We start from the raw sequence: 23,091 nt of genomic DNA, 5'->3' as shown, positions 1-23,091 counted from the left end.
AGTTCCATGTCCTTCCAAACCTCGCGAAATTGGACTTGGTCATCATCATATGCACCGAAGCAGCCAGCTTTCTTGTCTCCCATATTTACGCACACTTCAGTTCGTTCTGGTTGGTTTGATTAATTGTTTGCGAGAAACCAAAAGTTACATGCACACTTCACTCTCCTTTGCTAGGAGTTACTGTATACCTTTTTCGATCCATGTTAATTGAACTGCACAGTTAATTTCTTCCACATTAATTGATTGCCTCTGTATTTCATAGTTAATAGCACACGAGGAGCAATCTGTAATATCAAAATTAATGGTGCCATGAAACCTGTCTTTGCTTTACTCTTGTGACAAGGAAGACAAGGCTTTATTGTCATACGGGCCAAAATCTGATTGTTTCCAGACAACATTCGACACAGGCCCACGGCCTAGAAGATGCCAAACAAACAATATCAAAAACACCAAAACCCAAAGTCCGTATTAGAAATGGGCTTTGTTTGGGCCGTATTTATTTGCTTACTTCTTGGGCCTTCGGATGTTTTTCATTACATGGAGCTGAAAGCTGATCCAACAGAAAGTCAGAAACTGGGCTTGATGAATACTATTAGTGGCCCAATTGAAAGGTATCCTTCGCATGTAGTCGTATTACAGGTTATTCCTTGATATCTAATTAATCATGCTCAATTTACTACATCAGCATTGATTTTTCCGTTATCATGGGTAAAGTCAAGCATCTATATTAATCTCGCACTTAAACAGATGTTAACAGGGAAAAAGTTTCGTCAGTCATGTGAATGTTAAGACATATATGTTGGCAAAAATGACATAATGGATGACGATTAGAAATAAAATCGATAACGTTAAAAACCCTAAAAGAAATAAAAACCATGAACCCTTAGTCACTTAAAAACTTTCAGTGTAGTAATGGGATTACAAACATTACCCATGTGGACCTGTGAGGAGACTTCTATTTATGGAAGACTTCGGATGAAAACTTTTCATTTTTCTTTGCCGTGTAAATACTTGTTGAAAAACAAAGAAGGCATTCCGTGTTGAATATGGATATTTTGTTATGTGAAAACAGCTCAATTCAGTATTTTCCTTTGTAAGAAAGCTTTTGTTGGTCAGCAGCTTGTTTGCTTGAGAAAAGATTGCGTCAATTGAGGTTTCCTTGACTATTCATATATGACCTGTTCTTCATGAAAATGAAGAGAAGCTCTCTCTCACACATGACACTACACATCATCTAACTCTAAAAAGGACTTGTTGATATACTACCAAACACAGAAAACTTCATAAAATGCTTATCAGGTTTGTTTTTTAACTTTGATTTTGGTCGATAATCTCAAGTTAACTATGGCGAAAAATTACATTCAGGAAGACTTAATGTACCACCATAGATGATAATTACTTGAGTTTTGTTTTTTGTTAGTTGGTTCTAATCAGGATCAGGATGCCAATGATTTAAGAACCATATGAAAATTTATGTTAAGAGACAAGTGATCGATTGTTTGGTGAATTTGAAATGGAGTGTCTTGACTTTAGAAAAAAGGAGGTCAAAGGAAAATGTCTTTGACACCACTCCAAAGTTGTTCTAACCGCTGCTCCTATTAAAAAATAACTGCTGAAACCCAGTTTTGAAATAGACAACTCCTGTCACCTAATCAACCAACCTTTGCTTATATATACCACTTGAGTCACAACCTTTTAGGAACACAGCCTCAGGAGCAATAGAAAGTACTCTAACCTTCACCCATTTTTGCTTGCAATATCTCTTGGTCTTCTCTGAAAGCATAAAGAAGACAGACCAAAAAAAAAAAAAAAAGGGTGCTTCGCATTTCCAATCACCAGCATTTATGGAACTTATTCTCTTCTCATTTGTCACATTATGTCTCCTTCCTCAGCCTGCTCTTGCCATGACCCGACACTACAAGTTTGATGTATGTCCCATAATGTTGTGCAGTGTCACAATATACAATTAGACTACATTGTCTTTTCTTTAATTCCTTGTGTTGTTTTGTTTGTTTATTTAAGTGTTAGTGAAATTTTCCAGATCTTGTCGCATAATGTGACGCGGCTTTGCCACACCAAAAGCATGGTGACTGTAAACGGGCAGTTTCCAGGTCCTCGGATTGTAGCTAGGGAGGGTGATCAACTCCTTATCAGAGTGGTTAATCATGTTCGGAACAATATCTCCATCCATTGGTATATATATTTGCACATTCATTTAATCAATCTTCAGCTATATATGTACAATTAGGGACACCCTTTTTGCTAACACTTGGAGGTTATGGTTGATTTGAAACAGGCATGGCATTCGACAGCTTCGAAATGGCTGGGCTGATGGACCGGCATATATAACTCAATGCCCTATCCAAACTGGGCAGAGCTATGTATACAACTACACCATTATTGGACAAAGAGGCACTCTCTGGTGGCATGCTCACATTTCATGGCTAAGATCAACCGTTTATGGTCCTATCATTATTCTTCCCATGCGCGGAGTTCCTTACCCATTTGAAAAACCTTATAAAGAAGTCCCTATCATCTTTGGTACAGATTTATATATAGCTAGCCATTCATTAACTTGCTTTTGAAATTCAAATCTGTTTTTAACTTTTAGTTTGATTGTTTATGTTTGCAATTGCAGGAGAGTGGTTCCATGCAGATACAGAGGCAATCATTAGTCAGGCACTCCACACTGGTGGAGGCCCAAATGTCTCTGATGCCTATACCATCAATGGACTTCCAGGGCCATTGTACAATTGCTCTGCTAAAGGTATCATATCATATACATAAATTGTTCTAAGAAAGAACATCAAAGACATGGTAAGTACTTAGTTGATATATATATATAGGATTTAATTGTCTATAATTATGTCTTTGGCAGACACATTTAGGCTGAAGGTGAAGCCAGGGAAGACTTATCTTCTTCGACTGATCAACGCTGCACTCAACGACGAGCTTTTCTTCAGCATAGCAAACCACACCCTAACAGTTGTTGAGGCTGATGCTGTTTATGTCAAACCTTTTGAAACTGAAATTCTTCTCATTGCTCCTGGACAGACCACAAATGTTCTTCTTAAGACCATTCATCACTTCCCCAATGCCACATTTTTAATGAAAGCAAGACCATATGTGACAGGACTTGGCACTTTTGACAATTCAACTGTTGCTGGCATTGTGGAATATGAAGCCCCCGCTCACACCCTTCACACAAGTTTCTCTATCAAAGAACTTCCGCTCTTTAAGCCTGTTTTGCCTCCTCTAAATGACACTTCCTTTGCTACAAACTTCACTAATAGACTTCGTAGCTTAGGGAGTGCACAATATCCTGCCAATGTGCCGCAAAAGGTAGATAAACAGTTTTTCTTCACAGTAAGCCTTGGAACTAATCCTTGCCCAAGTAACCAAACCTGCCAAGGACCTAATGGAACAATGTTTGCAGCTTCAGTTAACAATATTTCTTTTGCAATGCCAAGAACAGCTCTGCTTCAAGCTCACCATTTTGGGCTATCTAATGGTGTATACTCCTCCAATTTCCCTACTCGCCCTGTGCCATTTAACTACACCGGAACGCCACCAAACAATACAATGGTGAGAAATGGAACAAAGCTACTAGTGATTCCTTTTAACACTAGTGTAGAGCTAATTATGCAGGACACCAGTATGCTTGGTGCTGAGAGTCATCCTCTTCATTTGCACGGTTTCAATTTCTTCGTCGTTGGTCAAGGTTTTGGGAATTTTGATCCTAAAAAGGACCCTGCAAACTTCAACCTTGTTGATCCAGTAGAAAGGAACACTGTAGGTGTGCCTTCTGGTGGATGGGTGGCCATTCGGTTCCTCGCAGACAATCCAGGTTGGTATTACTTTGTGTAAACTGTTATGCTCAAGTAACAATTTAAATTTTGTTTTTAGGGTTCTGTCAGTTTGCTTGTACTGCAAGTAAATTTTCCTGATATGTTGGTGACAATACAGGGGTATGGTTCATGCATTGCCATCTTGAAGTCCACACTAGCTGGGGTTTGAAGATGGCTTGGGTTGTCCTCGATGGAAAGCGTCCCAATCAGAAGTTGCTTTCACCACCAGCTGATCTTCCCAAGTGTTGACACCTGAGCTACTTGTGTTGTTCACTCTGATCAGAATTGTTTTGTTTCATTTCTTTGGAGAGATGACATTTTTTTTAAAAAAATTTCTACCCATCTTTAAGCATTTGCTACCGGGTCACTGATCTTTAATAATTGTTATGTGAAGTTGAGGGAAGAAAAGGAGTTGAAGAGTTTTGTACCTTGTATTTTATTACATTAATATCTTCCCATTACAATTATCCTTCTGGTTTAATATGATTTGGTCGGTTCTTAACTAGCTTGCTGGCATTATTGCTGCAGACACAAAGAAAGCATCGAATTCTCACGGTAATAGAATATTCCATCGTCTTCTTCTTCCTCACCTATTATGTTCTGTGTGATCTTGCTCAAGCTGCTCAAAGCGTAACGGCAAGTGGGAATTGATAGCAACAGTAATAGCTATGGCATGAGTGAAAAGAAAAGATAATGCAACATTACAATCACAAAATCATCACCAGTTTGGAAATGTCATTACCGCCATTGCTCTTATTACATACATTGTTACATTTACAAAGCTTCTACATTTAGAATATGAATCTTTCAGAAAAAGCCTTTGAAATCCAATGGGGTCAAAGGAAATGAAAATTTGTGGGTGGAAGTTCACATAAAGAATGTCACTCGAGATACATATATACACACACACACACACATACAAGGAATGTTCACCTTCAACTCGGATAGTCAAAGACAGTTATTTGCAATTGTGAATTATTTTCCTCAGGCATGTACTTTCTGATAAAAGCTCTCCTCCACCATACCTCAAATGCTCTCTGAATATTAGGGCAATCATCCCCTTTATTAAGAAATCGATCAAACCAATTAAGCAAAATGGCCTGCTGTTGCGCCAGCGGCAGGGTTAGAATTGTCTGGCTCAGTCCATCCTCGACCAATTTCTTATCCACGCTTCTTGAAGCCCTCCTCATCCACCCAAAGTCTTCGTAAAGAGCTTCCAGCCATGTGGATAACAAAGAGAACCGGGTATCTTTTGGCACCAAAATATGTCCTCCACCAATGGCAATACATAATTGGGCAGTGATTTTGCTGATTTCATGCCGATACATGACGGGTATCTTCGAGTGAAGAATTGCAAGTTCCTTTTGATCCGCCCATAGTTTCACAAATTCATCACCCATTTTTTTCTCAGTTAAAATATCAACAATCCACTGCAAATTGTCAGCTTCACGAGCAATCTCACCCATCAAAATCCCTCTATCCCGTCTGCTTTCATCCATGGATGTAGCTTCAGATAAGCAGAGAATAAGAGAACTGAGACATCCATGGCAGAGATGGTAGAGAGAATCTTTGGAGACATCAAGCCTGTGATCAAGATCAGATGCATCTTCTTTGAGCAACCGTGAAATAAGAGTTTTCATTTCTCGACGAGCTTTTTCATCTTTGGCTTGTAGAACACCAGTCAGCAATTTCAAGAAGATGTCATCAGTTCTCGCAGAGGTTGATGGTTCAGAAGCTAATCTCTGCAAAACTTCAGTCACTGAGTTGTGAAGTTGAAGTTGACTGAGATGAAATACAACTGCTTCCTCTTCATCCTGGGACCATGGAACAGCTTCCAAATACTCCAAGCAAGACGTAATCCCCAAATCAAACATTATAGCCGAAGAAACCTGCAATAGGAAACTATTATCATACCTCAGTGAGGAATAAACATAAGATCCCTATTCATGTCATACAAATGATTGAAGAAAGATAAAGGCAATATAATTATCCAATACAAGGAAATAAAAAAATTCTTCATTGTTTAATCATAGCAAAGGTGAATAATGTAGTTTTATCGACACAGAAACGAACGATAATTTATAGCCCTCTATCAAATCTAAAATGTCTAGAGTTTAATGTTCTTCATATGCTTTACAGGGAATACAAAGACAGGAAAATCAAACTAAGAAACTTTCAAAATCATCATTCATTTCTAGCTTGATTTGGAAAAATACAAGCTACAATCCGTTAAGTGAATATACATGAGGCATGTTTTTAGACAAATTGCGATAACCCAAGATATAAATGTACGAAGAAGGAAAAGTTAATCCACAATATCCAGAACACTACATTCTTTAGTCCCTTATCCACATAAATATCAACCAACGTCATGTAAGAGATCCAAGAAAGAAAAATAACAAAAGCAAGAACAAGGAACAATGAGTTGCATTCTTTTCTCTTTTTTCTTTTTTAAATTGTGAATTCAACATTAAATTTAATGAGACATAGAATGCAGTTGAACTCAAAATCCATGCTTTCCCCAATTTTCTCAGCAACCAAACACGAAGGCATTGCGATGGGCAATGGCAACCCAAGATGTTCAAAGAATGAAAGTGAACTCAATGTTTCAGAGAAATCTCTCCTAACAATTGCAAAATTCATTATTAAAAAAAAGGTCCAAAAGACAAGAAAGACAATAGAACCAAAAGAAAGAATTGAAAACAAAAGTATCTTTACACACCTTGAGCAAATCTAAGACCTTATTAACGTCCTCACCGATCAACCTCTTCTTCAAGTCTTGGCAATACATCAACATCACAGTCTCTACATAAACCTCCACATCATCGCACTCGCTTATCTCTACCGAGTGCGCGATCCCTCGGTCCCTCCTCAGCTTCTCCGCAAAGAACCTGCTCTTCTCTAACAAGACCCTCCTGTGGACATCCATGTAGACTTTGAAGCCGTCCCTCCCGACCACAGAGAGCCTCACATCACTGGGTCCCAGCCCCCACTGGACGCCATAGCTTTCTAGCTGGGCTAGGATTTGAGCAAGCTTGATCCGGGATTTGCGGCGGGACTCCTGAGCGAGGATGGACTCCCGTTGCTGCTCTTCGGACATCATCTCGAACAGGGTTGGGCGGGGGTTGTCGTGACTCGGGCGAGTTGACTCAGGCGAGACATGAGGGGGCGAGGGGACGGTGTTTTTGTCGGAGGGAGAGGGAATCTTAGAGAGAGTTGTGGTTCTTGAAGGAGAGAAAGTGAGAGTTGTGTTTGAAATGAAGCCTTGCTTTATCATTGCCGATACTTCTTTGGATGATTTCAGTGTGTTATCTGCCGTTGCTGCCATTTTGGAGTGGAATTGCGATTCAAGATTTTACTGGGTTTATAGATTTCCCAGGAAAGGGAAGGGAAAATCGGGAAGAAAGAAAGGTGGGGTTTCTAGGTTTAGGATCTGCCGCTGCTGTTCAGGTAGTGAAGGTAATTATTGTTGTGATTAGTGAGCCTACAAAAACGGTTTCCTACTTTCTTTGTAAGAAGGGAGGGAGAGATTATTGCTCCCCTCTCATCAGTTCACGTGCATTCCGTAATTTAAATGGAGGCGCATTTTTTAACTTTAATGTATACTCTATTAGTTTAAAATAAAACTAATCAAGGCATTGATTACTAGAAGAATACTCAATTTTACATAAAAGGCACTTTTAAGACAGGTATTAATGACATTTGTTTTTAGGCCTTTTTAGAGCCCCACATTGTTGCATGTGGGTATTGTCATAATGGGCCTTGTAGACCTGCAGAATGACATGTTGCTGCTACAAAACCAACATGGGTTAGGCATCTGCAATTCAGTGTCGCAGATTAAGTTCTTGTCTTTGATCATGTCATTGTTGAGTAGGCCAAGGAACTGCAAATCCAGCACCTTGAAAATGCTTCAATTCATTTCACTAGGCCGTGGACCTGTTGAGCTTAGCTCAAGATTTTCGTGGGTCTTATTGAACTTGACCAAAACTCTTGTGGGTAGTTGTCAATCGAATTTTGGATTATGGGACTGCTTGATTAAGATTCTTGTTGATCAAGTATTATCGATCGAGGCTCTCGTGAACCTTGTAGTATAGATTTATATGTGGATGAATTTTGGCTCATACAAATACATTTCAACATCACAAACAAACGGTCCCTGTTGCCCAAGTAACCTCCTTTGCTTGATGCAACCAGCCACACGAAATTCACGAATACAAGACAGACGCAATAGTCCCTTCACCCCAAAAACATAAACAATTAATTAAAACAACAAATTTTAGTCTAAAAATGGTGGCATATTACTACTGGGCTTCTGTTTTCGGCCCGTTAACAAGTCTGAGCCAGTTTGTGCATCTTGCAAATAGATGGGCTTGTGATCCAGGATTACAGAAGCCCAACACGACCACACTTGTTTAGTGTTTACACACCATTTGTCAAGCGTCCAATCGCTAAACTTTTGGGTAGGTTACTAATGGAGTAATCAAAAGAAAGGAAACATATACAATAAATTAATACAAACTATATCAGTAATAAAAGCACACGTTTTAAAACAGACACAATAAATTGCTCTAATGGAGTATTTTTCAACCTATAAAAGGAGTTAGTGCAACACTTCCAATTCATCCCTGCAATCCTCTCCTCCTCAAAACACCTGAAAAGAAAAGAAACAATAAGATCATGAGGAGTTTTGCAGAGATGCCAACCTTGATGGTGTTGTTGATGTTAACATGTGGAGCAGTGATGGCAATGGCATACGTGCCATATCCACCGGAACCCCCAATTAGCAAGTCTGAAATTCCACCTGAACCCAAACCAGGATATTATAAATACTTGAGCTATTGTCTGTCAAAGTTCACTGTAGAGTGCAAAAAAGAATTGCTTTGCTATGCGGCTTTGGATGTTCTGGTCACCGATGCTTGCTGTCACAATCTTATTCGGATGGGAAAGAAGTGTTACATTGACTATGTTGATTATGTCTTCACAATACCCAAGTTTAATAAAGCTGCACGTAAGGGACATGCAAGGGCCAATCGGTTGTGGGATACTTGTTATTTAAGGCTGAACCCCTAGCTAGTGACATCATGAACTGTCGTCAACGGTTGATTCAATAAAAATAAGATGAAAGATGTTATATGAAAATTTTATATTTAATATATAATAATGTGTAAACTTGATTTTTGTGACTATATTTACAAATATTGCATGCTATCTGTGGTGGCTATACTTGAAGAGAGGAGCCCATCTGCCCATGAGTTCCAGGCTTCCAGCCATTATGGAAACCAAACAGGGCTTATTCTAGGCGGCTAGCTACGGGGTCTGGTACCTGGGCTTGGTTTTCATTAGCGAAACACGCAGCCCATAGTCAAAAACTATTTAACGGGCTTAGAAAGTGGCCCATCCATCATTGAAATGCTTGTAACTCATGAGAAATACCCCGCATTTAGCTATTTTTTCTTCAAAATGGCAATGCTACCACAAATGGCAGAAAAGATTCCTTTTTTTTTTCTTTCCTCAGAAAAAAAAAGAGAGTAAAATCTGACTTCAGATCCAAAGAATTCTCAATCAAAGATCGAGTCAATTTCCATCATCATCTCCTTCTCTGAGCAGAAAACATGGGAAGCATACAGCAACACAGTTGAAACAAAATCAAAACACAGAGGTAGATAGATAGATCAGTACACTTGCACCCCAAAAAAAAAGAAGGCGGCAAACACGGATGAACTCAAAATGCCTTGAGTGAAACAGAATGCAATGATCAATACACTTGCCGGAGGAAAATGCCTTCTCCAGATAAAATCAACACTATTTATAGTCTTGAAAAGGCCAGATGGACTTCGTTCACAGAAGGTAAGCTGTGTGAACATGCATCTGCAGAGATAAAATCACAAATCATGTCCGCTTCTCCTAATGCAATGAACTAATGAAGTCACAATATCAGTTATTGGTAAACATGCCCAGAATTCACTAGCAAAGAATGAAAGGATGTTATAGCTAACTTGATCGGCTTTCTTTTAATTTGCAGTCTCCAAGAAGGGATTGTTGTAGAGTTCTGCCATCTAGAAAAGCCTCAACTATGTACTTATGGGTGGGAAATTATCAAGAGAAGGTGAAGTTAGCTATAACATCATTTCTTTTGCAGCCACCAATGACAGTTTCTGTGGTGCTCCCTTTATTTTCATATTTTATGATATAATGGAAGATTTTGAAGGTACATTGGAATTGCTTCTCTTGCATACTAATCATCGCTCTCTAACAAACAAAAACACTTTTGGCAAAAAGAGAGCTAGAGGAAAGAGTAGTGTACTAAAAATCTAGTACTCATACAAGATATTTCTCATTCGGCTAAATCATTGTTTATGTCTTTGAAGTTATATCGTTTTCTCGATTCTATCCTTCAAGTTTAGAATTTCTTGATAAGAATTTCTTGATTATGTCCTTAATGTTATAAAAAGTCACTCTATTATGTCCGGATCACCACTTTCCGACGACTACGTGCTGGAATTTGCCAAGCTGACTATTGAATGACACTGTGGCATACAAGCAAGCTGTCCACGTGGTGAATGATGTAGCATTTAATTAAAAAATTAATCTCTTAAACAATTTGATTTTACACATGTAAAATAAGAAATATATATATATATATATATAATGCATCAAATATCCCATGAGTAGTTGCAGTTTAACAATATCAATTCTATGTTTGCGTTCAAATCATTAATTCATTCTTGGAGAATCAATCTGACAATCTGATTCAGGAACTTCAAATGGATGGATCTATGAGTTATGATGGTGGATCTATGGGTTTTGGATGGGTATGGGGTTTTAGTGGGTATATAGGCACGAATCGCACAATGATGGGTTTGGGTTGAAGGAGATAAAGATTAGGCAGAATCTGTTTGGGTTGAAGTCTTTTAGGTTTTTTCCAAGTATTTGGATTACTACTGGGATAAAGACTAAGCAAATCAAGCCCATTCTACCTCTATTTCGTTTTTTCCTTGCTCCCCCTTCTTTCGACATACGGTCAGAGAGGAAATCTGACTTGAAATCAAGATCTCGAGCTGCAATTTTGTCCAGTCATAATCAACAACCATAAGAACATCTACATGTTCCTAGAAATTTACAAGTTTGGCAACATCCTTTAATCAATAAGCAAATATCTTCGTCTCCTAACCTGCAAACTTCTCTCTCATGCGTTCAAGTAAGATTGAAGGTTGAGAGAAGAAGAACTGGAGCACAACAGATCTAGATACAAATACCCAACTTCAATGACTTGATTTCACGAGATCTTTATTCTTGGTTTCTTAGACTTTTCTCTCTCTTTGCTCGTCCTCCTCAACAGAAGACGATTTTTCCCTTATTTTATAAATTAGGGTTTATTGATGAGTTGGGGTTAAATTTATGATGTGGCATTTTTTTAAAATCAATTAATGATGTGGATATGCCACCCTGTCATTCCGGTTGTCATATTTGCAAATTCCGGCACGTGGTCGTCGGAAAGTGGCGATCGGGATATAATTGGATGACTTTTTAGAACATTAAGGACGTAATGAAGAAATTTTAAACTTTAAGGATATAATCGAGAAAATGGTACAACTTCAAGGACATAGACAATGATTTAGCCTTTCTCATTCAAAACATAAAGCTCTCACTTATACTACTTCAAAGAGTTTAAAATCTTTCCTTCAGAGCACCGAACTAAGCTAAATAACATAACATTCTAAGTTATCAAGGCAGGAGAACAACACTAATATCGCCAACTAGCATACATGAAAAGATCTAGCAATTTTAGATTAGCTAAATTGAGTGGTTGCTCATTAGGACAAATCCATAAAACATAATAACAGAGCCAGCAGAAAACTCCAATGAACAAGTAAAAGACATGGAGAACAATCAATACTCAATAGTAAAGCAACAGCCAATATAACACAATTATCCTTGCTTTTTTCTTTCTTTTATTTCAACTTAAAACCTCAAACTATTCCAAATAGATTATCATCTTCCATTGAGCGAAAAGAGGCTCTCAGTAAAGATAGAAAGCATCAATCCAGACCTTGCATTAGGACAGTGATGGATATTAGCGTCAATGTGTACAAAGGGTCTTTATGTAATCTTATATGATATACACACTTATATATATATATATACAATGACAGGCACTCATTTTGAGTAAGCCAAACATAAAAATCTTCATGGTATCGGAGCCGATCGGTGTCGAATCTTTCACTGCCGGATCTTTCCCTATGTCAGTTCCCCCAGCTGACCTCAATCCACCACCACTTGCTTCCGCCCCTCCTCCTTTCTCATCTGCTTCTATACCCATCTTGTCTTCTATCTCTCTTGGTCATGAACACCCAACAACCTCCATGATTAACACCCAACAACCTCCTTTCTTGTCTACATCACCCCTTTCTTCATACCCGTATATCACTTCTTCTCTTTATTCTTTTCCAGCTTCCACCTTGCCCACCTCTATTCTTCCCCAATATCAATCCCCAGATCTCTTGTTCTCTTCTTCCATTCCTCAACCTTCCTCTCTCAATGTCACCAATATCGTTACCACGAAACTTGAATATGCTGACGATTATGCCTTATGGCGTACACAAATTCGTGGACTTCTTTTACAATACGATCTTCTTGGCTATATTGATGGTACTATTATTCAACCACCGTCCACCATCTCAAATTCTCTTAATCAACAAGTCTGCAATCCTCTTTATTCTATATGGCTTCGCACTGATCAGACTGTGCGCAACTGGATTCATGCTACTTTGGCACGTCCAGTTCTTACGGATGTTCAGACTATCGACACTGCTATTGTTCTTTGGCAAACTTTACAACAACGATATCGTGATGTCTCCATGGCCCGACAACTGGAGTTACGTCAGCGTTTTCATTCGTTTCGTAAAGATGCCTTATTGCCTGATGTTTACTGTCGCGATCTCAAGTCTTTGGCGGATCAGTTACGTGATCTAAATATTTCTATCACTGAGATGGATTTAATTGCCCAAGCTTTGGCTGGTCTTGATTCTGATTATAAAGATTTTGTAACCATGGTTGCTAATTTGGAGACTCCTATTACGTATGAGAATTTTCGGTGCCGGCTTGTTGCATATGATGATCGTCGTCTACGTATGGACTCTCTTGTTTCGTCTACTAATGAACATAAAGCTTTAACTGCAGCTGCTATCTCACCATCAACCTCTGTTGCTCCTATTTCCACTTATAGGAGTCGTGGGGGTGGTCGTAGAGAAAGGGGGCGAAGAGGTAGGGGAGGAAGCCGGTACTTTGGTACTGGGCGTGGAGGTTCTTATTCTGGTCAAAGTTTTTCCTCGGCACACTACTTCCATACACGTCCCCGTCATGTTGGTTCTTCTACTGGTCCTGTTTTTGGTCGTTCCAATTCCCCCTCTCCGGCATCGGGTATTCTTGGCTCCACTCCTCCGGCCACTTCATGTCAAATTTTCTATATACCTGGACACAGTGCTGATCAATGTTATCATAGATATAACGCTGCTTATACTCCAACAGATTTACCAAGATCCTTTGCAGCTATGTCTGTTTCTAACACCGCTGATTCTGCCTGGTATCCTGATTCAGGGGCCTCTGCTCACATGACACCACATGAAGGTAACTTATCCTGTATTTCTTCTTATTCTGGCAACAATAAAGTATTGGTAGGGAATGGCCAACTGCTTGATATTAATAAGGTTGGTACTGCTATTCTTCACACACCTATCAAACCATTAACTCTTCGTAATGTGTTTCATGTTCCCCATCTCTCTGCAAATTTACTCTCCATTAAAAGACTCTGTCATGACAATAATTGTTTCACCACATTTGATGGTTCTGTGTTTTGTATTAAGGACAAGAGCACGGGAACCACACTCTTTCGATGCACCAGTAATGATGATCTTTATCCCATTCCTGCCTCCTCTGTTCGGCCATTCCTCTCTGCATTGCATACTTCTACAACTTCTGCTGGTCTTTGGCATAGTAGACTGGGTCATCCTCATTCAGAAGTTCTCCAGTGTCTTCACAAATTATGTCCACAATTAGGTGTCTTGTCTTCTCGTTTGAGTTGTGTCGCTTGTAATTTGGGCAAATCTCATAGATTGCCTTTTTCTTTAAATTCTCATAAAACTACTGCGCCTTTTCAATTAATACATTCTGATGTTTGGCAATCACCTGTTTTGTCTCCTTCTGGATATCGATATTATGTTGTTTTTATTGATGACTTCTCTCGTTATTCTTGGTTATTTTTTATGAAACAAAAATCTGAAGCGTATACTCATTTTTGCCATTTTCAAAATCTTGTTGAAAATCAATTCTCTTGTAAAATCAAAGCATTTCAAAGTGATGGGGGTCGTGAATTTGACAATCACAATTTTCTTGCTATTTTCTCTCGATGTGGTATTGTGTTTCGAAAATCATGTCCTCATACTCCACAACAAAATGGCATTGCCGAACGTAAACACCGTCATTTACTTAGTATGAGTCGAACCTTGTTGTTTCATTCGCACCTACCCTTCAAATTTTGGGCTGAGGCCGTTTCCACATCTGTTTATCTCATCAATCGTCTCCCTACTCCAATCCTACAAGGTCTCTCACCATTTCACAAATTATTTAACCAGCTGCCACCTTACCATCTCTTCAAGACTTTTGGATGTGAATGTTTTCCTAATCTCAGTTCCACGGTCCCACACAAATTTTCTCCTCGGTCAATTCGTTGTATCTTTATTGGATATGCATCCAATTACAAAGGGTATTGTTGTCTCGAACCAGTCACAAATCGTGTTTACATCAGTCGTCATGTTATTTTTCATGAACATAAATTTCCATATCATGAACTTACGACTTCTTTGCAACCTCCTTCATCACACACATCTCCTATTTCTCTTTCTCTACCTTCGGCCCACATCTCTCCTCCTTTCCCATGGTCTTCTACCAATGTTGAATATTCAACTCCTATCCCCACTACCACCTCCCCACCCTCCACTTTATCACACACTATACACGTATCCCCAAATATGCCTAGCACTTTATCCCCCACTACACCTCCCACACCCTCCACTATATCATCTACTTTACACTTATCCCCAAATATGCCTACCACTTTCTCACCTACTCCACCTTCTCCATCCACTCCCGTAACTTTAAATCACCCCACACTACCTGCTCCCGCCACCTCATCTCTACTCCCACCTGCCACCACTACCTTGACAGTCGCGCCAACCTCTTCCCTTCCTATCACAATTTCCAATGTCCATAGCATGCAAACAAGAGCAAAATCTGGTATCACAAAACCTCGGAAATTTTTTTCTCTTGTTGCCACAGTTGATTCAGTAGAACCTACTTGTTATTCTCAGGCAGTTAAAAATCCAAAGTGGCAATCAGCCATGGCTGATGAATACAATGCACTCATATCCAATGCCACTTGGGATTTGGTTCCATTTACTATCGGTACTAACATTGTTGGTTGTAAGTGGATTTACAGGATCAAATACCATTCTAATGGTTCGGTTGAGCGGTACAAAGCCAGATTGGTGGCTCAGGGTTTTCATCAAAGACCCGGTATTGATTATCATGAGACGTTCAGTCCTGTTGTTAAACCCACAACTATCCGCACCGTTTTATCTATTGCTATTGGAGGTAACTGGCCAATTCGGCAACTTGATGTCAAAAATGCCTTTTTACATGGTCATTTACTTGAGGATGTTTTTATGAGACAGCCTCCAGGCTTTGTACACCCAAAATTTCCTGATGATGTCTGCAAGCTTCGAAAAGCTATCTATGGACTCAAACAGGCACCTAGAGCATGGTTTCAGCGCTTTAGTAATTTTTTAATTGCTAATGGTTTTCACTGCAGCAAATCCGATACTTCCATGTTTGTGAATCACTCTTCCTCGGGTACTTTGGTCCTCTTATTATATGTGGATGATATTATCCTCACTGCACTCATTCTTCAGCTCTACATACTTTTATTGGCATATTGTCAAAACAATTTGCTATGAAGGACCTTGGTGATTTACATTACTTTCTTGGCCTTCAGGCCAACAGGTCTGCACAGGGACTACATCTCAGTCAGGAGAAATACCTGACGGATTTATTGCATCGGTTCTCTTTGGCCACAGCTAATACCATTAAGACGCCAATGATTAGCAAGACCATGTTATCTCTGCTTGATGGTGACCTTCTATCAGAACCTACTCTTTATCGAAGTATGGTTGGTGCCTTACAATATCTCACAATCACTCGCCCTGATATCGCCTATGCCGTCACTGTTGTTTCTCAATTCATGCATGCGCCTCGTACATCTCATCTACAGGCTGTCAAGCGAATTTATCGGTATCTCAAGGGTACTCCGCGACATGGTCTCTTGATTCGTCCTTCTAAATTTTTCACACTTACAGCATATACTGATGCTGACTGGGCTGGTTGTCCTGATAGTCGTCGATCTACCTCGGGTTATGCTATTTTTCTGGGTCCTAATCTCATATCTTGGCGTGCTAAGAAGCAACCCACTGTGTCTCGCTCCTCCACTGAGAGTGAGTACCGGGTTGTTGCCTATGCTGTTGCTGAAACAGTTTGGCTATGCCAATTGCTTCGAGATCTCAAAATTTTTTTGTCTTATCCTGTCAGGGTGCTCTGTGATAATGTCAGTGCTACTTACTTGAACGTCAATCCTATCTTTCATGAGCGTACTAAACATATTGGGGTTGATTATCACTTTGTTCGGGAGCGTGTCTTACGTAAAGACATTGTTGTTCGCTTTCTTCCTTCTCGGGAGCAATTGGCAGATGTCTTTACTAAAGGTCTTTCTGCACCACAGTTTACTATGCTTCGAGACAATCTGTCCGTAGTGTCCTTACGTTCAGATTGAGGGGGCGTATTAGCGTCAATGTGTACAAAGGGTCTTTATGTAATCTTATATGATATACACACTTATATATATATATATATACAATGACAGGCACTCATTTTGAGTAAGCCAAACATAAAAATCTTCAATGGATCTCAAGATCCTTAATTGACTTGGTGTGAGGATTGAACAATGCTAACCGACGTTCATTGGTCTTGAAGAACCATTCACCAGTCTTCCACATTCCTAGCAGTTCTCGAACTCCTCCAAGTCCTGCGATTGGACCAATCACCAGTCGTTTTGTCCAAGACTCCATGACACCATACTCTTTCATTACCCATATCTCAAAGCAGTCCATATTCTCCCTTGAATGTGCAAAAACAGCAAGATAATTACAAAATACTCTAAGTTCCGGCTCCTGTTCCAACCAATGAAAGATAAACTCAGAACAAGAGGGTAACTCCATAGCTTTAAAAGTCTCTTGTGTCATGTCAAATGCAAGGATCTTCTCTCCTTCATACGGCATTTGAGTCAACCACCAATGACAGTGTCCGTTCAAATATATGTTGAAACGTGATTGGCGCAGCACAACAGGCCCGAAGGGATTAGTAATTGGTCTCCAAGAATTACTGCTTAGGGTGTATAACTCAACTTGGTCACTAGGATAGCCCTCAGGGTAATGAGAGTAAACAGCAAAGCGCACCACCTTACAATCAGTAGTGCAACAATCATAACCCAAACCCAATGCGGTAAAATAGACCCTATTCGTGTCGGGAGGACGCTCAACAGAGGACTGAGGGAGGGTTTTCAGCTCTTGTGTTGCAGGATTCAAAAGCAAAATCGGATCAAAATAATTGATACCGCACAAGAGAATCAAGCCCTCACATTGACCGATCATATCCTCAATCGGAAAACTTGATGTGGGAACAGCAGTTGGTATATTGATTGTTTCTTCCACTCGCATAGTTTGATTAGACAATAAGTAGAAATTAATAACAATACGAGATAAACTGGCAGGAAGTGAACTGTAGAGAAGTGGATCGTAGAGAGAAACACTCTTAACAATGGTACGAAGATTGGCACCTCTGACGGCGTTAGTGAGGTAGTGCTCTCCCACAAAATCAGGTTCTTGGAAATTAGAGCACCACGATCTGCATAGGCACTTAAATCTCTTCAGACTTTTCACCGGAAGTCGCAAGAGGATGTCCATCACCACGTCATCGGGCAGGGACACGCTCCTCATTTCTTCTCCAGCTATTAATCTGGTCGGAATTGAAATTTTCAAGAAAGAGAAAGACTTGCAGATGAATTTAGGGTTACAGGCCAAATGGGCCGCACTTCTAGCAAAGTAAAACAAAAAATTGGGCCGATTAATTTATCAATTACTTCTAATGGGTTGTTTGATGCTCGAATAAATAAACATGATTTTGTTTAACTTTGCTAGATGTTGGCCCATTATTTTGAATGCTGGCCCGGCCCGTCCTTTTTAATGGCGTCATTGTTGAATAACAATGTGAACTGGTGGCCCATAAGCCCATACATTTTGTATTCAAGTCTGTAACTAAAGGCCCAATTGAACAGTGATTATCCACATAGTCGAAACTCGAAACAAAGCGGCAGGACCATACAAAATAAAACAAACTGAAAATATAAAAAACAAAAAAATTAAAAACCCCAAGGAGCTAAACTGAAGTCTGTGTATATTTGATATACTTAATATATATTAATTATTAAAGAATCTAATATTTAATATTATTATTGAAATAATATAATACTTCTCATCTTCTTGGATATATACTTATATATAGTGGTTGTTGGACACAACTGGAGTTTACGGCATTGCAATTTTCATGTACGGTCACATAAATTTTACTTCGAACCTCCCAGTATGTCCATCTAATATATGTTTATCCTTTTGCTATAAAATTAAGATTTGATGATAAATAAAATATAATAATTTATTGAGTAGTATATCGAGTACTAAAAAAAATCATTCAGCTTATAACTTAGTTGGTGAATCTATAAAATAACACGCAAATCAATATTGCTCTAAGAGCAACATTTCAACCATATTCATTAAATTCTTAACTAAATTTAGGAGAATTTCATTGATAATATGCTGATGTTTATTGATACTATAATTAAGATTGACATACCAATTAATATCGAGAGTAGTTAGTAATAAGTATTTGACATGATTGAATACAGACATCCTCATAGATTTGGGGTCATTATGATATGACACGTAGGATACACAATAACAAATGGTTTGGTGTATTAAAGAGCAACCACAATGGTAAAATTTTGCTGGGTCAAAAAAAAAATGAGATTTTGTGTTTTGTTGATGTAGCTGTATTGAGAGACGTGTTTTGTTGATGTGACTGTATTAAGATTTTATGTTATGGTGTAATTTTGTTGGAGACAACATAGAGATATGAAATGTTATTGGCCTCCATGTTGGGTGGGAAGAAATAAGGTATAGAAATTTATGTTTTGCTTATGTGACAATATTGAGAGATGTGTTTTGCTGATGTGATTGTATTGAGAGACGTATTTGGTTTAACTTTTTGTGTAATAGAAGTGAAATTTTTGTTGGGTCACCAAAAATTTGCCATTGCATTTTGCTCCAAAACACGTCTTTCAATACAGTCACATGAACAAAACATAAATTCATATACATTATCCCTTCTCACCTAACATGGAGGCTAACAATCTTCCATGTCTCCATGTTATCCATAACAAAACTACACAAAAACACAAAATCCTAATACAACCACATCAACAAAACACAGAATCTCATATATTTTTGTTGGCCCAGCAAAATTATACCATTGTAATTTTGCTTAGGTGTCCACCCAAAGTCATCCTTGTGGTTGTTGAGATGGTGTTATTATTTTCGTTTCTTTCAATTTATACCGTCCATCGTACTTTAGAAGTGTATATATTTGTACGTAATTACCTCGTAAAGGATGAAGATGCGTTGAAAAGAATGAAAGACTGTGGATAAAAATGGGAGAGGGGATTGGAGTGGAATTAATAATGCCTTATCTTTTTTATCTTACTCGTACCATTTTTGTTTGATTTAATGAGAATTAAATGTGATGTACGGTCTGATTATTCTAAGTTTAACGGATTTGCTTATTTTGTGATATACTACAACACAACAGTATCATTGTTAAAACTTATTAGTTTTCGAAAAAAATTGTTAACACAAATTGATTTACTATTTTGGAATACACTATTAAACTCTGTTTTTTCCTTTTCCCTCTTTTAAATTGATTACTTTTGTTAGACAACTTTCATAACAATGTATAACACCATAACTATTTGTGTCCATAATATCAAATCAAACTATCAAGGGCCTCTCCTAACTCGAAAATAATATAAATAGAGCACATACGTCGTTTTTCTCATCAACAGTTCAACACCACACTCCTGAAAAATCATTGTCTTTGCGTACTCACCAAGATGATTCAAACCCTACTTATTGCCATCTTTTCAATCATTTTCCTGACTATCGAGTCCCAGCCAATTCCACCACCATTTCCGCAACCAATTCAATTGCCACCTCCCCAACCAAACATCCACACTCAATTTGATTTTTATAAACTCATAGTCCAATGGCCACCTCTTTCTCCATTTCCATACTATTTCACAATCCACGGATTGTGGCTTAGTTATACAAATGGCTCCCAAGTTATATATCATAATTGCACCTCTGCCACCAATGCTCAACTTTCTATGAATGTGGGTGATTTTATTTTTCATAAATTTGGTTTTGTTTTCTCTTCTCTCTTTTTCATAGATGTAGCTTCAGATAAGCAGAGAATAAGAGAACTGAGACATCCATGGCAGAGATGGTAGAGAGAATCTTTGGAGACATCAAGCCTGTGATCAAGATCAGATGCATCTTCTTTGAGCAACCGTGAAATAAGAGTTTTCATTTCTCGACGAGCTTTTTCATCTTTGGCTTGTAGAACACCAGTCAGCAATTTCAAGAAGATGTCATCAGTTCTCGCAGAGGTTGATGGTTCAGAAGCTAATCTCTGCAAAACTTCAGTCACTGAGTTGTGAAGTTGAAGTTGACTGAGATGAAATACAACTGCTTCCTCTTCATCCTGGGACCATGGAACAGCTTCCAAATACTCCAAGCAAGACGTAATCCCCAAATCAAACATTATAGCCGAAGAAACCTGCAATAGGAAACTATTATCATACCTCAGTGAGGAATAAACATAAGATCCCTATTCATGTCATACAAATGATTGAAGAAAGATAAAGGCAATATAATTATCCAATACAAGGAAATAAAAAAATTCTTCATTGTTTAATCACAGCAAAGGTGAATAATGTAGTTTTATCGACACAGAAACGAACGATAATTTATAGCCCTCTATCAAATCCAAAATGTCTAGAGTTTAATGTTCTTCATATGCTTTACAGGGAATACAAAGACAGGAAAATCAAACTAAGAAACTTTCAAAATCATCATTCATATCTAGCTTGATTTGGAAAAATACAAGCTACAATCCGTTAAGTGAATATACACGAGGCATGTTTTTAGACAAATTGCGATAACCCAAGATAGAAATGTACGAAGAAGGAAAAGATAATCCACAATATCCAGAACACTGCATTCTTTAGTCCCTTATCCACATAAATATCAACCAACGTCATGTAAGAGATCCAAGAAAGAAAAATAACAAAAGCAAGAACAAGGAACAATGAGTTGCATTCTTTTCTCTTTTTTCTTTTTTAAATTGTGAATTCAACATTAAATTTAATGAGACATAGAATGCAGTTGAACTCAAAATCCATGCTTTCCCCAATTTTCTCAGCAACCAAACACGAAGGCATTGGGATGGGCAATGGCAACCCAAGATGTTCAAAGAATGAAAGTGAACTCAATGTTTCAGAGAAATCTCTCCTAACAATTGCAAAATTCATTATTAAAAAAAAGGTCCAAAAGACAAGAAAGACAATAGAACCAAAAGAAAGAATTGAAAACTAAAGTATCTTTACACACCTTGAGCAAATCTAAGACCTTATTAACGTCCTCACCGATCAACCTCTTCTTCAAGTCTTGGCAATACATCAACATCACAGTCTCTACATAAACCTCCACATCATCGCACTCGCTTATCTCTACCGAGTGCGCGATCCCTCGGTCCCTCCTCAGCTTCTCCGCAAAGAACCTGCTCTTCTCTAACAAGACCCTCCTGTGGACATCCATGTAGACTTTGAAGCCGTCCCTCCCGACCACAGAGAGCCTCACATCACTGGGTCCCAGCCCCCACTGGACGCCATAGCTTTCTAGCTGGGCTAGGATTTGAGCAAGCTTGATCCGGGATTTGCGGCGGGACTCCTGAGCGAGGATGGACTCCCGTTGCTGCTCTTCGGACATCATCTCGAACAGGGTTGGGCGGGGGTTGTCGTGACTCGGGCGAGTTGACTCAGGCGAGACATGAGGGGGCGAGGGGACGGTGTTTTTGTCGGAGGGAGAGGGAATCTTAGAGAGAGTTGTGGTTCTTGAAGGAGAGAAAGTGAGAGTTGTGTTTGAAATGAAGCCTTGCTTTATCATTGCCGATACTTCTTTGGATGATTTCAGTGTGTTATCTGCCGTTGCTGCCATTTTGGAGTGGAATTGCGATTCAAGATTTTACTGGGTTTATAGATTTCCCCGGAAAGGGAAGGGAAAATCGGGAAGAAAGAAAGGTGGGGTTTCTAGGTATAGGATCTGCCGCTGCTGTTCAGGTAGTGAAGGTAATTATTGTTGTAATTAGCGAGCCTACAAAAACGGCTTCCTACTTTCTTTGTAAGAAGGGAGGGAGAGATTATTGCTCCCCTCTCATCAGTTCACGTGCATTCCGTAATCTAAATGGAGGCGCATTTTTTAACTTTAATGTATACTCTATTAGTTTAAAATAAAACTAATCAAGGCATTGATTACTAGAAGAATACTCAATTTTACATAAAAGACACTTTTAAAACAGGTATTAATGACATTTGTTTTTAGGCCTTTTTAGAGCCCCACATTGTTGCATGTGGGTATTGTCATAATGGGCCTTGTAGACCTGCAGAATGACATGTTGCTGCTACAAAACCAACATGGGTTAGGCATCTGCAATTCAGTGTCGCAGATTAAGTTCTTGTCTTTGATCATGTCATTGTTGAGTAGGCCAAGGAACTGCAAATCCAGCACCTTGAAAATGCTTCAATTCATTTTCACTAGGCCGTGGACCTGTTGAGCTTAGCTCAAGACTTTCGTGGGTCTTATTGAACTTGACTAAAACTCTTGTGGGTAGTTGTCAATCGAATTTTGAATTATGAGACTGCTTGAGTAAGATTCTTGTTGATCAAGTATTATCGATCGAGGCTCTCGTG

General features: G+C 38.9%; 3 protein-coding genes across 4 annotated transcripts; 1 reads left to right on the top strand and 2 right to left on the bottom strand.

Annotated features, from left to right (window-relative positions):
• Nucleotides 1–983: 983 nt before the first annotated feature.
• On the top strand, nucleotides 984–4,307 carry LOC120001797 (laccase-17-like). Its single transcript, XM_038850259.1, has 6 exons — nucleotides 984–1,928; nucleotides 2,042–2,193; nucleotides 2,297–2,541; nucleotides 2,639–2,767; nucleotides 2,879–3,847; nucleotides 3,967–4,307. Exons 1-6 carry the CDS (start codon nucleotides 1,845–1,847, stop codon nucleotides 4,095–4,097), a joined length of 1,710 nt encoding a protein of 569 aa, XP_038706187.1. The 5' UTR covers nucleotides 984–1,844; the 3' UTR covers nucleotides 4,098–4,307.
• A 247-nt stretch (nucleotides 4,308–4,554) lies between these two features.
• On the bottom strand, nucleotides 4,555–22,525 carry LOC120002928 (BTB/POZ domain-containing protein At5g60050). 2 transcript variants are annotated; one of them, XM_038851785.1, is made up of 3 exons: nucleotides 21,734–22,525; nucleotides 20,515–20,900; nucleotides 4,555–5,351 (listed from the first exon to the last, which is right to left on the bottom strand). In XM_038851785.1, the coding sequence occupies exons 1-3, from the start codon at nucleotides 22,337–22,339 to the stop codon at nucleotides 4,784–4,786; spliced, it is 1,560 nt and encodes a 519-aa protein (XP_038707713.1). In that variant the 5' UTR covers nucleotides 22,340–22,525; the 3' UTR covers nucleotides 4,555–4,783. The 2 variants fall into 2 exon arrangements, with proteins under 2 accessions (XP_038707713.1, XP_038707712.1); XM_038851784.1 differs by lacking the exons at nucleotides 20,515–20,900; nucleotides 21,734–22,525 and adding an exon at nucleotides 6,571–7,410 and having other exon boundaries at nucleotides 4,555–5,737.
• On the bottom strand, nucleotides 11,784–17,962 carry LOC120002929 (F-box/kelch-repeat protein At3g23880-like). Its single transcript, XM_038851786.1, has 2 exons — nucleotides 16,862–17,962; nucleotides 11,784–11,921 (listed from the first exon to the last, which is right to left on the bottom strand). Exons 1-2 carry the CDS (start codon nucleotides 17,948–17,950, stop codon nucleotides 11,841–11,843), a joined length of 1,170 nt encoding a protein of 389 aa, XP_038707714.1. The 5' UTR covers nucleotides 17,951–17,962; the 3' UTR covers nucleotides 11,784–11,840.
• Nucleotides 22,526–23,091: the final 566 nt, after the last annotated feature.

Source organism: Tripterygium wilfordii, chromosome 7, assembly GCF_013401445.1.
Source record: "Tripterygium wilfordii isolate XIE 37 chromosome 7, ASM1340144v1, whole genome shotgun sequence".
NCBI classification, from domain to species: domain Eukaryota; kingdom Viridiplantae; phylum Streptophyta; class Magnoliopsida; order Celastrales; family Celastraceae; genus Tripterygium; species Tripterygium wilfordii.
The sequence above is the reverse complement of the archived record's forward strand: the minus strand, read 5'-3'. Positions and strand labels throughout refer to the sequence as shown.